The 12,863-nt window shown below is 43.4% G+C and overlaps 1 protein-coding gene across 1 annotated transcript in view; it reads right to left on the minus strand.

The window, feature by feature from the left end:
- BCAS1 (brain enriched myelin associated protein 1) overlaps positions 1 to 12,398 on the minus strand; it is a gene marked incomplete at its 5' end in the record, with an annotated part of 54,866 nt that extends 42,468 nt beyond the window's left edge. Inside the window, 5 exon segments of the mRNA XM_082491194.1 lie at positions 6,682 to 6,763; positions 6,869 to 6,942; positions 12,158 to 12,257; positions 12,259 to 12,335; positions 12,338 to 12,398. Of these exon segments, the coding sequence (XP_082347320.1) occupies positions 6,682 to 6,763; positions 6,869 to 6,942; positions 12,158 to 12,257; positions 12,259 to 12,335; positions 12,338 to 12,398 (394 nt within the window).
- Positions 12,399 to 12,863: the final 465 nt, after the last annotated feature.

Below are 12,863 nucleotides of genomic sequence, written 5' to 3' on the forward strand. Positions count from 1 at the left end.
GCGAGTAGATCAAAGCTGCTCACTCTGAATGAGATTAATAACTGCTCCGAGACAAAGATCAATATACAATTTACAGCACTGCTGTGAGATTGCATTTCATACTACTACTACACAGACTTTTTTCCTTTCAAGTATTTAACAAAAGACAGTCACACTACAGATTTGTCCTTCCTTTCCCTTCACTTCATCAGGACATGTTGAAAAAGCAAGACTATAGCTGCACAAAGTCCCTCTTCTGCAAGAACACACCCAAAATAAGGATATTTTTTCAGAAATTTGCTATACTAAACTGACATTTTTTTTTCCCTTGACTCATAAGAAAAACCTCAGAGGAGAGTAATGGTTAGTGCAATGCTATGTCAATACCATCTCCCTGCTCAGGAGTAATTGCTGACAGACTTTCTCCCCCTTCCTTTTACATCCTTGACCTTTGGATTTTAGGCACTTCCATAGGCTGAGAGTGAAGAGCAGCACTACGATTGCTGACACAGAATGGCAGCCAGTCTGCAGAACTGGCGCTGAATTTTAAAAAAATGAGTGCTTAGGTTTTACTAGACAGAGCCAGCAAATACATTATAATGGCCAAAGCCTTAAGGCGAGCACAGGCTTTGAGTCGCCCGTGCGAGCTGCAAAACCAACCACATAGGAATGGAATTATTTCTGTTCATTATGGGACATAATGTACCCAGAACCCCACAGGCGGGCAGCAGAGCTCAGAAAGCATCGGTGTAGAGCTCCTGCAGTGAAGCACCACTTTCACGTGTGTTTGGGACCAAGATGCAGCACTCTGCCAGAGGGAACGGCAGATGCAGGCAGGAATCCTGAGGATATGGCTGACACGAAGGGAAGTTCGGAGCCGCCAGTCCGATATAAATGAAAAGGCTGCCTGAGCTTTTGTCAGCTGATATGCTTTTGCTAATCAGTGGGAATTTAACCAGACTTCAACCTGGTGCACATGACAGATGGCAGCCAAATTCCCTCAACTGGGACCAAAAGCAATTCCGTCCAGCACTTCCAGATTGCCTTCCCCCCTCCTCCGCTATAGCCTGATTTTCTCTGAAGCTCAGTTTGCTCTTCTCATTCCTGGCGGCAGCCTAAGCCACGTACTAGGGAGGCATCTATTTTTGATGCTCAGTTTGCCCAAGTCAAACCCTTCAGATGCTTTCTTAAGACACGCTCCTTTTCCTTAGCCTTTGATTGCTAGTCTGGTTTCACTTGTTATATGCACCCTCACGGCTAATACTTACACGTAGGAAATATATAAAATAAAGTACTGTGATGTCTTACATTGGCAGCTTCTCACCTCCTGCCATTTCTCCTACTGACTCTTTCATAGTGCCAGTAATTTTTAGCTGTTGAATGAGGAACAACGTGAATTGGCAAGGCCTTCAGCAGAGACATCTCCTCCTGTAGGCCACTACCATGTGAACACACCATAAAATAAATGCTGGGAGAGAATGTTTTCTGATGTTTTTTCTTTTGACAATAGAAAAAAAAAATCAGGTTCTTTTTGAAAGTGAACTAAGCAAGCCATTAGCTACAATTGTGGTCTTAGTATCTTTGGCTATTTTGATTACAAGCCAGTTACAAACAGATATTTTACTTAGCAATGCAATTACTTTGTTCCCTGGAGTTCAGATAATCATGGAGACAATAGATTTTGATGCCCATGAAGGAACCATTAAGGGCTACAAGGCAACATTTGGCACTCAGAAGTCCATCAGTGTAGGTCAGCGCAATGGATTATAATAGCCCTGAATGAATTACTGCAGCAAATACTAGGCTTAAAAATCTAAATACCTAGAAACAAAGAGTGAATTTTCTAATTTACATTTCTGATAATTTTTTTTATATATTGTGTCGGTTAATTTTTTCTTGCGTTATTTAGAACTGGGTTGGTATCATAACGCTACAGTAGAAGTAGAATTTTCATATTTTCAAGTACACCTTGTGTTTTTGTGGGGGACCCCCAAAAACTGTTGTGACAAGACTAAATGATAGTTTTCAGAAGCATTAGAGGATTCCAAAACAAGACATTTTCACCCTTTCTTAAAAAAAACCTAACATACTAATATTCTTTTACAATCCTTCTTGATTATTCCATGCAAGTGAAGTTGACAATACATTTATGCTCCAAGAATAATTTTGTTTCACCGAGTTAACTAGCATTGTTATTTACATAACAGATTTACAGAAGTTAATGGAAATGGGGGAAGGGAAGCTAGCAGCAAGAATAGCCATGATCATTCTTTAAAAAAAAATAACTAAAATGCATTGTGTTCCACACCTTAAAGGCACAGAGTGTTATAGCACTATACCCATTTCTGTTAGACACTGGCTAGTAGCAGAATTTGCTGAATCAGATTTATCCTCTGGAACAAAGGAATTGCACAAAGAAGAAAAGTTCAGTTAAGATGCAACCTTTCTTTTTATAAGCGAGTCATTGTTCTAATCTGCATGCAATTACTACCCAAACACAAACAAACTTTTCCCATTTCGCCCTCCTGATACATTTCTGCTCCGTGTAGGGCAAATCTCAGATATACAGTTTTTAGTTCTAGCCTTCTTCCCTTTACCCGTTGTCCACCAAGTACCTGTACTATTTAAAGTTCAAAAAGGCCAACACAAAGCATTAGGAAAAGTCAGGATCAAATTCGCGACCCTTTTGCTTGCAAAGCAACACGTCACCAAGTAGCAGTAAGGGCACCACTGCTGTTTAAATGGCATTACAGGAGGAGAAGGTGGATGCTAGCACTGTGCGGTGTCTGCAGCCCTGATAATCAATAGGGGCAGGAAAGGCAAGTCATGGAAAGAATCCTTAAGTCCACACATCTGTCAGCCTGTTTGAGGAGAAGCAGCCAATGTAGGGAACCAGTCACCAATCTGCTCCCCCAGATGTGAAGCAGATGGTGACAGGGCTCTTCCAAATAGCATTACTTCCTCTGGTTGTATTAAGTTAACTCTCTGGATTCTTTTTTCATTATATTAGCAGATATAGATTTCATAGGCTCATTTATCAACTATACCATTTAATGCACAGCACATGGTCAGATCACGGGCAATCACAGAAATGCAAACTAACAAGACAAAGACCACAAACATACATCTAACACTATTAATAAAATCCCCTTGCTTCACTTGCCTTTTTTGCAGCTCTTTTTTCTTCTGCAGAAGTGCATAAAATAGATCACAGTACTACTTCTTGCATTATTTCATTTTAGAAATACTACCAACTACATTTTCTACAGGAATAACTTCTATCTCCAAACAGCACTTGCACTTTTATTTCACCAAGACCTTGATTACATTACACAAACCAGTGAGATTTCTGTGGTATCCAAGTAGTTAATGATTATTACTGCTTTTTAAAGATTAATGAAGTTAAAATACAAATAATATCAACACAGGACAGTCCATTTTTTCAACTTGCTACTTAAACTGATTTAGTAATTACATTAATTAGGTAACCCATTTAAGTAACACAATGCCGTATGCTTCATTTTGTGTATAAAAAGTAGAATGTACACTTATTTTCTAGGTCTTCAGACAGTGTAAATCATCTGGCTTTTATTTACTTCCCAGAAATCCGCTGGTTTACACCAGTAGAAACACACAGCTACAGGCTTCTATTTTCTAGTAGGCAATCGTTTAAACTGACTTATTATAGCTAGATGGAATTAGGAAATTAGCCATGGAACAGGGATTCTGAACGGTAATCAGTACCATCTGTATATTGCCATACCAGCCTTTGATTATTTTGGGCTACGCTTCGATTTTTCAATGGGATGTAACAGCCTGAGAGGCTTCTCTTAATAATGAATAAGAAAATAGTATTTTTTTTCCTTACAGAGATTGAAGAAAATTGTTGGGTTTTTATTGTATTCTGAAAACAGAAAGAAATCCAACGCAAGGAAAACACTGGTAAAATTAATGTGGCCGAAGCTGCAGAGATGTGAACTGAAGCATCACTGCAGCAAATGAGAGCTGCCTGAATGCTGCTCAGGAAGGCTCCAAAGCCAACAAGAGGTGGAAGGAGAAATTAATGAGGTGCTGAAACATAAGGAGAGAGACACGTGTCTGTGGATGAGAGCAACTGCCCGTGAATATGTGGAGATAACTTTCCAAAACTACTCGGGGCCAGATTTTTAATGCTCAGGCCATGTAGTTCACACCAGATTCTCAAGACGTCAGCTCTGGACGTGGGGCTCGGCTGCGGGCAGGGGCTGTTCCACAGGGAGCCCAGGGTCCAGCCTGCCACCCGTGACATCCCTCGAAAACCTGGTTGCTGTCCTGCCAGGAACACCACCCAACGAGGTCCGAAATGGGACATGCTTACTGAATAGTGATTCACCCACATCTCCACCAATTATTCTACACTAACACCCACAGCTTATACATAATAGGGGCATATCAACTTTATGTCATTAGTGTACAGAGAAAGAGAAAGTTGTTGTCCCCCCGGCACCATGCTTTTGTGGCCCTGGCAGTAGTTGAGCAATATCTAATACATCCTATAACAGTAACAGGAGAGAGGTGGTCAGAGTTACACCACCAGCCTTGTGACAGAGTTTGAATAATCCTGGTAAATAGGGCTGACCTCTCGGTAATAATGTTGTCAGCCATGCTGTATTCCCAGCAGTTGCTTATCTAGCTCCATAAATTACTGTGCTATACCCTAAATTCTCTAGAATTCAAACACAGGCAGTTGACACAGTTAAATTTTGTTTACAGAGATCTCACTGCAGATTACGTGTACTCTGCTCTCTTCCAGAAGAAAGAATATCCCTACACATATTTTGTCATTAACAAATAATTGTTTGGCATTTTTGAAGTCAAAGCAATGTGCTCACTCAAGAAAACGGGACCAGAAAGCAGAGAACAAGATGGAAATGTTTAGATGAACAAAGCGGTGCTCACATTTCTATCATATCATTTGTTGAAATTGCTACTGAAAGGATCAGAAATATGGTTTCACAAAAAAAATGCAGAGGTGATTTCTAAGACTTTACAATCTTTTGGATGAGAACATGTAGCTAGGACCTGGATTTTGTTTTATTTTTAACTTTATTTCCATGTTTTGTAACCAGCTTGCAAAGAATTTTGCTTTTTTTAATTAATGTTAAACTGCTCAAAACACCCCCAGAAGACTGAGTGCATGCAGAATGTTTCAAAAGAGTATTTTATTGCAGTCTCTAAAAGAAATCCCTCCCAAACAGTTTCCTACTCCCTTCTTTTTCTCTTTGTCACCTTCATACAATATTACTCTGGGCTTTCAGTAGTTTACACTAATACATTTCTTTGGGGCTTGCAGGATGCCATCACCCTTTCCCGCACTCCGTATTGTCACAACCTGGGGCACTTGGCAAGCCCCCCTCAGGCCACACAGCTAAAATGCCAGACGAGCAGGCTGAACTCCTGTTGTCCTCAGGTATCCCTTGAGACCCCTTCCTCAAGCTCCTGACAAAACCTAAATCGAACAAGATGCACTGAGCTCATTGGTGAGCAGATCCGTGTTACCTGGAGCATCACAATAATCATTTTTCTGGCCCATTACCATCTTAGCTGCTCTATCCATCCCATGATACTTCATTTCTGCAAAGCTTTGTACTGTTCCACCCTGCCTATCTTTAGGCATTGTTATTAGACAGTTTGGGGATAGACCCTGAAGTCTAGAGCACGCTGTTGATTTTTTATAAACAGAAAATTATAGCAGCTTTCCATATAACAGCCCGCTTTCTGTACAGTCCCAGAGTCGTGCCCACTGTGACCAGAGGATGGGTTTGGCAAAACAAAGCAGCCTGACCAACAGCACAAACATCAGCCTCACAAGAGTTACTCCTCCATAGGAGCTGGGCAATACTTTAAAGCTCAACACATTTAATTTCTAGCCTGCATAAGTTTACTTTTTTCAATGCATCCAGTCCCCTTGCGTGCTTGGTTGGGTTTTTTTTAGCAGTCTCCTACATCCCCTCCAGACTATCACTTTTCACACCAATGGGTATTCCAATCTGGCATCCCAGTACAACGACATCGCCTGGTAGCTCCCCGCTAGCAGCGGGGATGCCATGACATTATCTGAAGACAACTCGCTCTCCCTTCCACCACATGAACCGCCCTCTCATTGCAGGCTGCAGAAGAGCATTCTATTGTGTCCCCCCCAGACACAAAACCTCACTAACGGGCCACTGATCCTCGCATTATGCCCCTTTCAAGAGCCCCAAATTGTGCTCCTTGCAGCAACGGTTCCCCAAGGCTTGTTAGAGGCACTACCGCCACCAGAGCCCAAGCGGGGGTAGTTTATCGCAGGACACCCCAAGGTTTGGGCAGCACCCTGAAGGGCACCAGCACCAAACCACTCCTGCCCTGTGATGCTTCACGCCAACCAAAACCTTCAGTCTATAAAACCGCTTTTTGTGGACCGGATACAGAACCAAATTCTTAGAACAACTAAACAAACAGCTTCCAGAGGACTTTGGAAATATTTTCCTTTTTTACCCTTTATTATCTTTAAACTTTTGAGCTTGTGAAAAACCACATGTACTGATTCACAAGTAAGAGCTGAAACAAGCTCATCTTTTACTTTGAGACCATGCATCAATATTTATTATTGCTCCAGTGTAAACCTCCCTCTGCCCACCTGCTGACAGAAGCGCGAACATGCCACCCTTTCCCAGTACATACCTTCACCATTCATTGCAGGAGAATGAATCTGAACAAATGCAGCGGATCCATTTTTAATATTGTCAGGAGATTCAGATAGAGCCTGAAGCAGCAAATAATACAGTTCTTAGGATTGGGTACATCACAGGACTTGAAAATCACAATGTGCGATACCCAGGGAAGGTGAGAGTGGGCAGCTCTTGCTTACCTGGTAGCTCTTTACTGTGCATGTATTGTCTTCTTCAGCTTCCTCTGGGACACTCATTGTATTCCCCATAGCTCCTGTAAGGTGGAAAGAAAAAAAACCCTTCTTACTCATTTATATGAACTTACTGCCTAATTCAAATTAAGAGACAGCCAATGGTGATAGACTTTGTCAGGCTGTTTAAATTCCTAACAAGCCCCACCTGCTTTCCCAAAAGCACCTGCCCTGGTCATCAGTCTGCACCAACCAGTCCCACCCAAACCCAGCTATGTGCAGGGGCTCACAGCTGCTCACGAAAAATGGTACAAACGAACAAACTTTTCTTGTTTGCTGAGGAAAACTGGATGCAATCACACCTGCATCCTTCATTAGGACTCAGTAGATGTCCTAACATGGAGTTAGTGGCAGAATAAAGTAAAAAAGACCAAAATGTATGAATAAATCACAGCAGCTTGGTGGAGTTTTATATTTTTGCTTGGTTTTCATTAAAAAAAAAAAAAAGAGAGAAAAGAGGCAGCACGTAAAGACGTCATGCGTGTAAACTCTGCAAGTTAGGCGCTGTATGTCCTGCAGTTGTGTCTATCAAATCCTCCGGGGCAAATTCTCACCTGTGGCTGGGGACGTATTTGCCTGCTCTAGACAGCTTCACCAGTTGACTGAGCTGCGTTTCCTCGTCTGGTTCAAGCACTGCCAGGCCTGTAGCTGCAGCAAGTCAGAGACAACATGAACCAGCCACCGCAGCACTCGTCTGGGGTCCTGGATGCGTTTTCCCATCATGTTGTGTTGCCACAGGGGCAGCGCTACTGTTACCTAAGCCAGTCGGGTTAAAATGGCTTTCTTATGTTCATATCCACTGGAGTCACAGCTCTGACTGCAGTCCAGACGTCATCTTAGCTAGCTAATTACTATTAGTGCATTAGATAATTCAACACTTAGTGAAACTGTTCTGATTTCTTTAAACTTTGTTTCAGGAGCAATGCATTTCATTCAGTTTTAGCCTCTTTCCTATGTACAACTACACATAAACCTGTTGGGGTTTTTGTGTTTTGTTTTTTTTTTTTTTCTTTTCTTTTCCCATCAATTTAAAATACATTTATGTACCTTCTGAACTTGCTGTGCCTCAGGACTCTAAATTATTTGGGGCCAAACACATTCCCTGCAACATGGTTGAAGGGCAAACCAGACTGAAGTCAAGAGGAAGGTTCCTATTGACTTTGACTCAGGATATATATGCACACCTACTGCTAAAGCTACACAAATAAATAATAAGGAGAAACTATTCTGAGCCACACCTTGAAAGAGGAAAGTCTCCGAAGAGGAGAAGGCAGAGGGCTGGAGCCAGCTCCAGCCGCAGTGCTTGTGCTGTCATAGAATCATAGAATCATAGAATCATAGAATCAGTGAGGTTGGAAGGGACCTTTAAGATCAAGTCCAACCATTAACCTACCCTGATAAAAACACCACCACTTCTAAACCATGTCCCTAAGCACCTCATCTACCCTTTTCTTAAACACCTCCAGGGATGGTGAATCCACCACCTCTCTGGGCAGCTTATTCCAATGTTTAATAACCCTTTCAGTGAAAAAATGCTTCCTAATATCCAATCTAAACCTGCCCTGACATAACTTGAACCCATTTCCTCTTGTCCTATCACTTGTCGCCAGGGAGAAGAGGTCAGCTCCCATCTCTCTAAAACCTCCTTTCAGGTAGTTGTAGAGGGTGATAAGGTCTCCCCTCAGCCTCCTCTTCTCCAGGCTAAACAACCCCAGTTCCCTCAGTCGTTCCTCATAAGGTTTGTCCTCCATCCTGTCGCATGTCCCGCCCAGCCACCCTGGGTACCAGGTGCTCTTCTGGTTTATTATTGCTCCGGTTTGTGCCTGCATGAATCAGGGAAGCTGCAGAGGTGTGGAGGAGAGCAACTTCTTTAGCGTTTTCATTAAACATCTCTTGGCTATTGGAGAAAAGATGGAAAAGGCTAGTTTTGCTAAATCATGTTCGCTAGGATTTGACCGTGAGACCTGGGGGCAGCTCTCCTTTCAGCCCGCAGCCCCAGGTGTCTGCTTCCAGTCACTGTCCGCAGAGCTCAAGCTGGCTGTTTCCTAACTCCAATCTACAAACCTTTGCTTTACAGGGATGGTCCAGATCTGGCTTCTGTTTTATGTTGCATCCCAGCTGATGTGCAGTCCAAGCTGGGCCTCTCTCCAGAGATGGTTATTGTTCTCTGCGAAGTGCTTAGTGCCGCGCTGGGCACTGAACGGCCCCCACTGATGCTGAACGTGAACCGCAGCTGTGCACTGCTGAGAGTCGCTGCATAAATAGGGGCTGCAGGACTGAGTCTTGATTTCAGAGCGCAGAGTTATTTCACAGGGATTTTATCTTCTCAGCTGATATTTCCACCATAAATCCGAACTTCTGATTTATGGTGGAAAACAGCCAGCGTTTCCCCATGGATGTACAATGGCCTCTTGTCCTTGCTATGTAATTCTGTTTCCTAGCAACTTTAAGCATTATCCTATCGGAAAAGAAGAAAACAAGATTCAAATCCTACTGCTTACTCTCGATGGTAAATTTAGTATCTGGTTGAATCTGGAGGATTTACTTCTGTTTTCCATTCACAAGGCCACCTGGTTTATACCAGAAGACAACTTAAGCAGAGGATGGAATATTTGCAGGTTACGTGCTTCCTTTTTCACATGTGCTGTAAAAGCAGTACATATCTGCGGGGAGCCAGAGAAGCAAATTCCTTTGTTTTTTTTATTCTGACAATGATTTGTAGCTTGATTCTCAATTACTCCGGTTTCCTGTCGGTGCAGCTCTACTCACGTCAGGTAAGTTATCTTTGACTGATACAGAGCAGAGGTCGTGGGCTCGGATCTCTGCCATATTTCGCTTTAGGAGAGATTACCCATTCTCCACAATCAAGTTTATAATTCTCACTGAAATAAAACACACATAGTGGCCGTGTGGAATTTTAAAAGATTTTCACTCACCGGAACCCTCTCTCTCATAGAAAGCTGGACACGGCTTGGCGGCTATTTTTGCTAAAAATGGGAAAAACCTGCTACATAGCCCTCTCGGGAATGTGATCCCAAAACACCAAATGCAATTCTCCATATATATATATAATATGTCTTCAGACTGTTTCCCTCCTTGCAACAGTAATTGATTATCGTATTGCACTGGTTTTTGCATTGTATGCGCAGTATTACAACTACACATTTGGCATGCTCTGGGGCAAAGAGGCTACTGAAGAAAGGTGACAAGTCTGTGGCCATTCCTCTGGGCGCAGAGCTCAGTCAATGGCACAGCCTCACAGTCCTGGCCCAGATCCTTTAGTAAAATTAAGAAGGTATAGATGATAGCTTCTGCCCTAATTTACAGAAAAAATGAAAGGTCACTGCCACCTATAGACAAAACTGAGTATCAGCCGAAGTGACAATATGCACAGACAAAATGGTATCAAATTTGCAGAGTTTCAAGTTTCCAAGCAAGTAATGGCACAGCTGTTGGCTTCTGCCATCGCATCTAGAAATTGCTGCTGCATGTTATCGCACCCGCCTGTGGCTCTAGATTTACAGAAAGGAGCTCTGCTCCAGCTCTGTCGTTAACATGAAACGGTCACATTTTCCCCAAAGTGCTCAGGACTCTAGTTTATCCTAACAAATCCATTTTTCTCTCATTTGAAACACCTTCTCTTGAAGCTAAAGTTATTAAAAGTGGAGCCCAGAAGGTTTTAGGAAACCCACAAAGCTCTCATTTGGTGTCTTTTTTCGCCAATATCTTTACAAAGACCACCATTTTAAACTTGGGCTGCCAGGAGCCGAGCACCAAGCCCCATTTTGGCACACAGCTAAAATCCTCACACAAGCAAACGGATAGTCAAAAGATGCTGCGGACGCCCAGGGAGCTGTGACTTGCCTGAGAACCCCGAGTCTTGGGGAGCTCTCGGGATCTGCCCACGCACTTCTTGCCCATGGATAGAATCAGACATTGCCAACCACTGAGGCCCTCTGTGAACCACACGCTATCTCTTGGGGATGCCGACTTCGTCTCTCCATTGGGTGTTTTTGCTCTGTCGTGGTTATTAATCATGGTGATTTATGAGTGGTACAATCACCAGGCAGGACGTGTTTGTGCCTTTTGTTCTGTGTCTGAAAAGCACCGAGCTGGTCTCCGTAGTAAGCTGTGAGTAGGCAGCAAACCTCCACCCAACCTGGGAGGTGCTGTCGGCAACATGTCTGTTTTACGAGAGGAGATTTGACGACGACTACAGAGACAAGACAATTTTCGGGAACTGAGAGGGGAAAAGAGACGATGCTGATGCGAGAACATTTTTCAAATTGAGAAGGAAACCCTTAGAAGTCAAGAGGAACCGGAGTAAGCTCATTCTCATCCCTAGGCTTCCTCTCTAGATACAGATTTTTTGATTAAGTTTCAAGGATATTATCCTCGAGGGGGGCTCATTCAGACCAGCTGGAATGCAGCCCGACTGGTTTAAAAAGGAACATGAACTGCCAGCCTCCAGATCAGACACAGCTCTGAAGCAGTTTCTTTCCCAAATTATGCTTCACTGCTTCTATTGTAAGGCAGAAAATAATCCAAAATCAAAATGGCATTTTTCAGATTTTTTTTAAACTCTGTATGAACTGTAGCGTGCCCCGAGTGTGAGCTCAAGGCTTGGTAAAATTCTCCTTTTTCTCTCACTCTCAAAAAGAATTGGGTTTGGTCCTGGCAGAGCGGTAAAAGCTTTGAACACCGTGACAGAAAATCACAACAAAATCTGCGATCTGCTGTGTACTCTGGCAAAAGCCGGGCAAGCCTGACCTTTCTAATGTATTGACCAACCTAGAATATAACAACCACCTGTGTCACGGCGTTTATTAATTAAAAAAGTACACAATTAATTCCTCACTAAAACTGCCCATATGTTGTACTTAAATGCCAGAAAAAGTAATCAACTTTACTTAGTTGGCTTTGCGTCTCATTTCATTATTGATACGTCCGCTCCGCAGGTGTCGGGGAAAGACTTAAATAAACTGGAGTATATTCCAGAGGCGGAGGAAGGACCCGGCGTGCATTATTTCATGCAAAAAGCAGCCCGCATTGCGGCCGCAGGGCAAGGACGGGATCCTAAATCCTTTAGTACATCCCGGCCCTTTATCCTGCCCCTTGGAAAGCAGGTGGGCATGGGGACCCCTCAGTGTCCGGCTAGAAAGGCAGAGCTCTTGCTGTGACTCACGTGGAGCCAAGGAAGGACTCATAATAGGACAGGGTTTTAGAAAGTCTCCTTACCTTCCTTCAGCGCAGCTCTCAGTTGCTCTCCTGCAGAAAAAGGTAACTCAGACACGTGTTGGGTGTGATGAAACCAGGGGACAAATGCATCTGAGCACTGTCAGTGGCTGAGGAGGAGAAATGGACACACAACAGACAGTAGTGAAGGGACAGGAGAAGGAAGGATTGAGATGACTCACCCAGGGCAAACAAGAAACACCCAAGAACAATTTGAACAGCAACCTGGCAGCTGGCCGTGCATCCAGGACACGCAGAATTGCAGTCCTTAAGGCTCTAAGGGCAGTTTTTAATGCAATTCTTTCAGCCGCTCCGCATTGTAGCTAAATGGGAAAAACAAAATAGTTCAAACATTCACACCCTGGGCTTTCAGGGAGGGAACGGTTCAACAATGCCGCGAAGGTGAACAATCCCGACCCAGCTGGTAGAAACCGAGCTTTTTATTCTTCTGTCCTTTTGCAGAAAAAGCCAGTGCACCGAAAGGGAAAATTTATATTCGGTACTTTAAAGCCCAAACAAAATAAGCCAAGCACTTGTAGGAGCTCCCAAGATCATTAAGCACAAGAGCACACGCAAGACCAAACTCAAGCGTGGGACAGAAGTGGCGGCAGAGGAAGAGCAAAAGCCAAACCCCAGAAAAGCCAAACCCAAGAAAAGCCAAACCAAGGGCAGCGGCAGGAGTTCCCCGGGGGAGGGCGGCGGGACACCC

The sequence above is a fragment of the Vanellus vanellus genome (genome assembly GCF_965231255.1).
Source record: "Vanellus vanellus genome assembly, chromosome: 15".
Classification (NCBI taxonomy): domain Eukaryota; kingdom Metazoa; phylum Chordata; class Aves; order Charadriiformes; family Charadriidae; genus Vanellus; species Vanellus vanellus.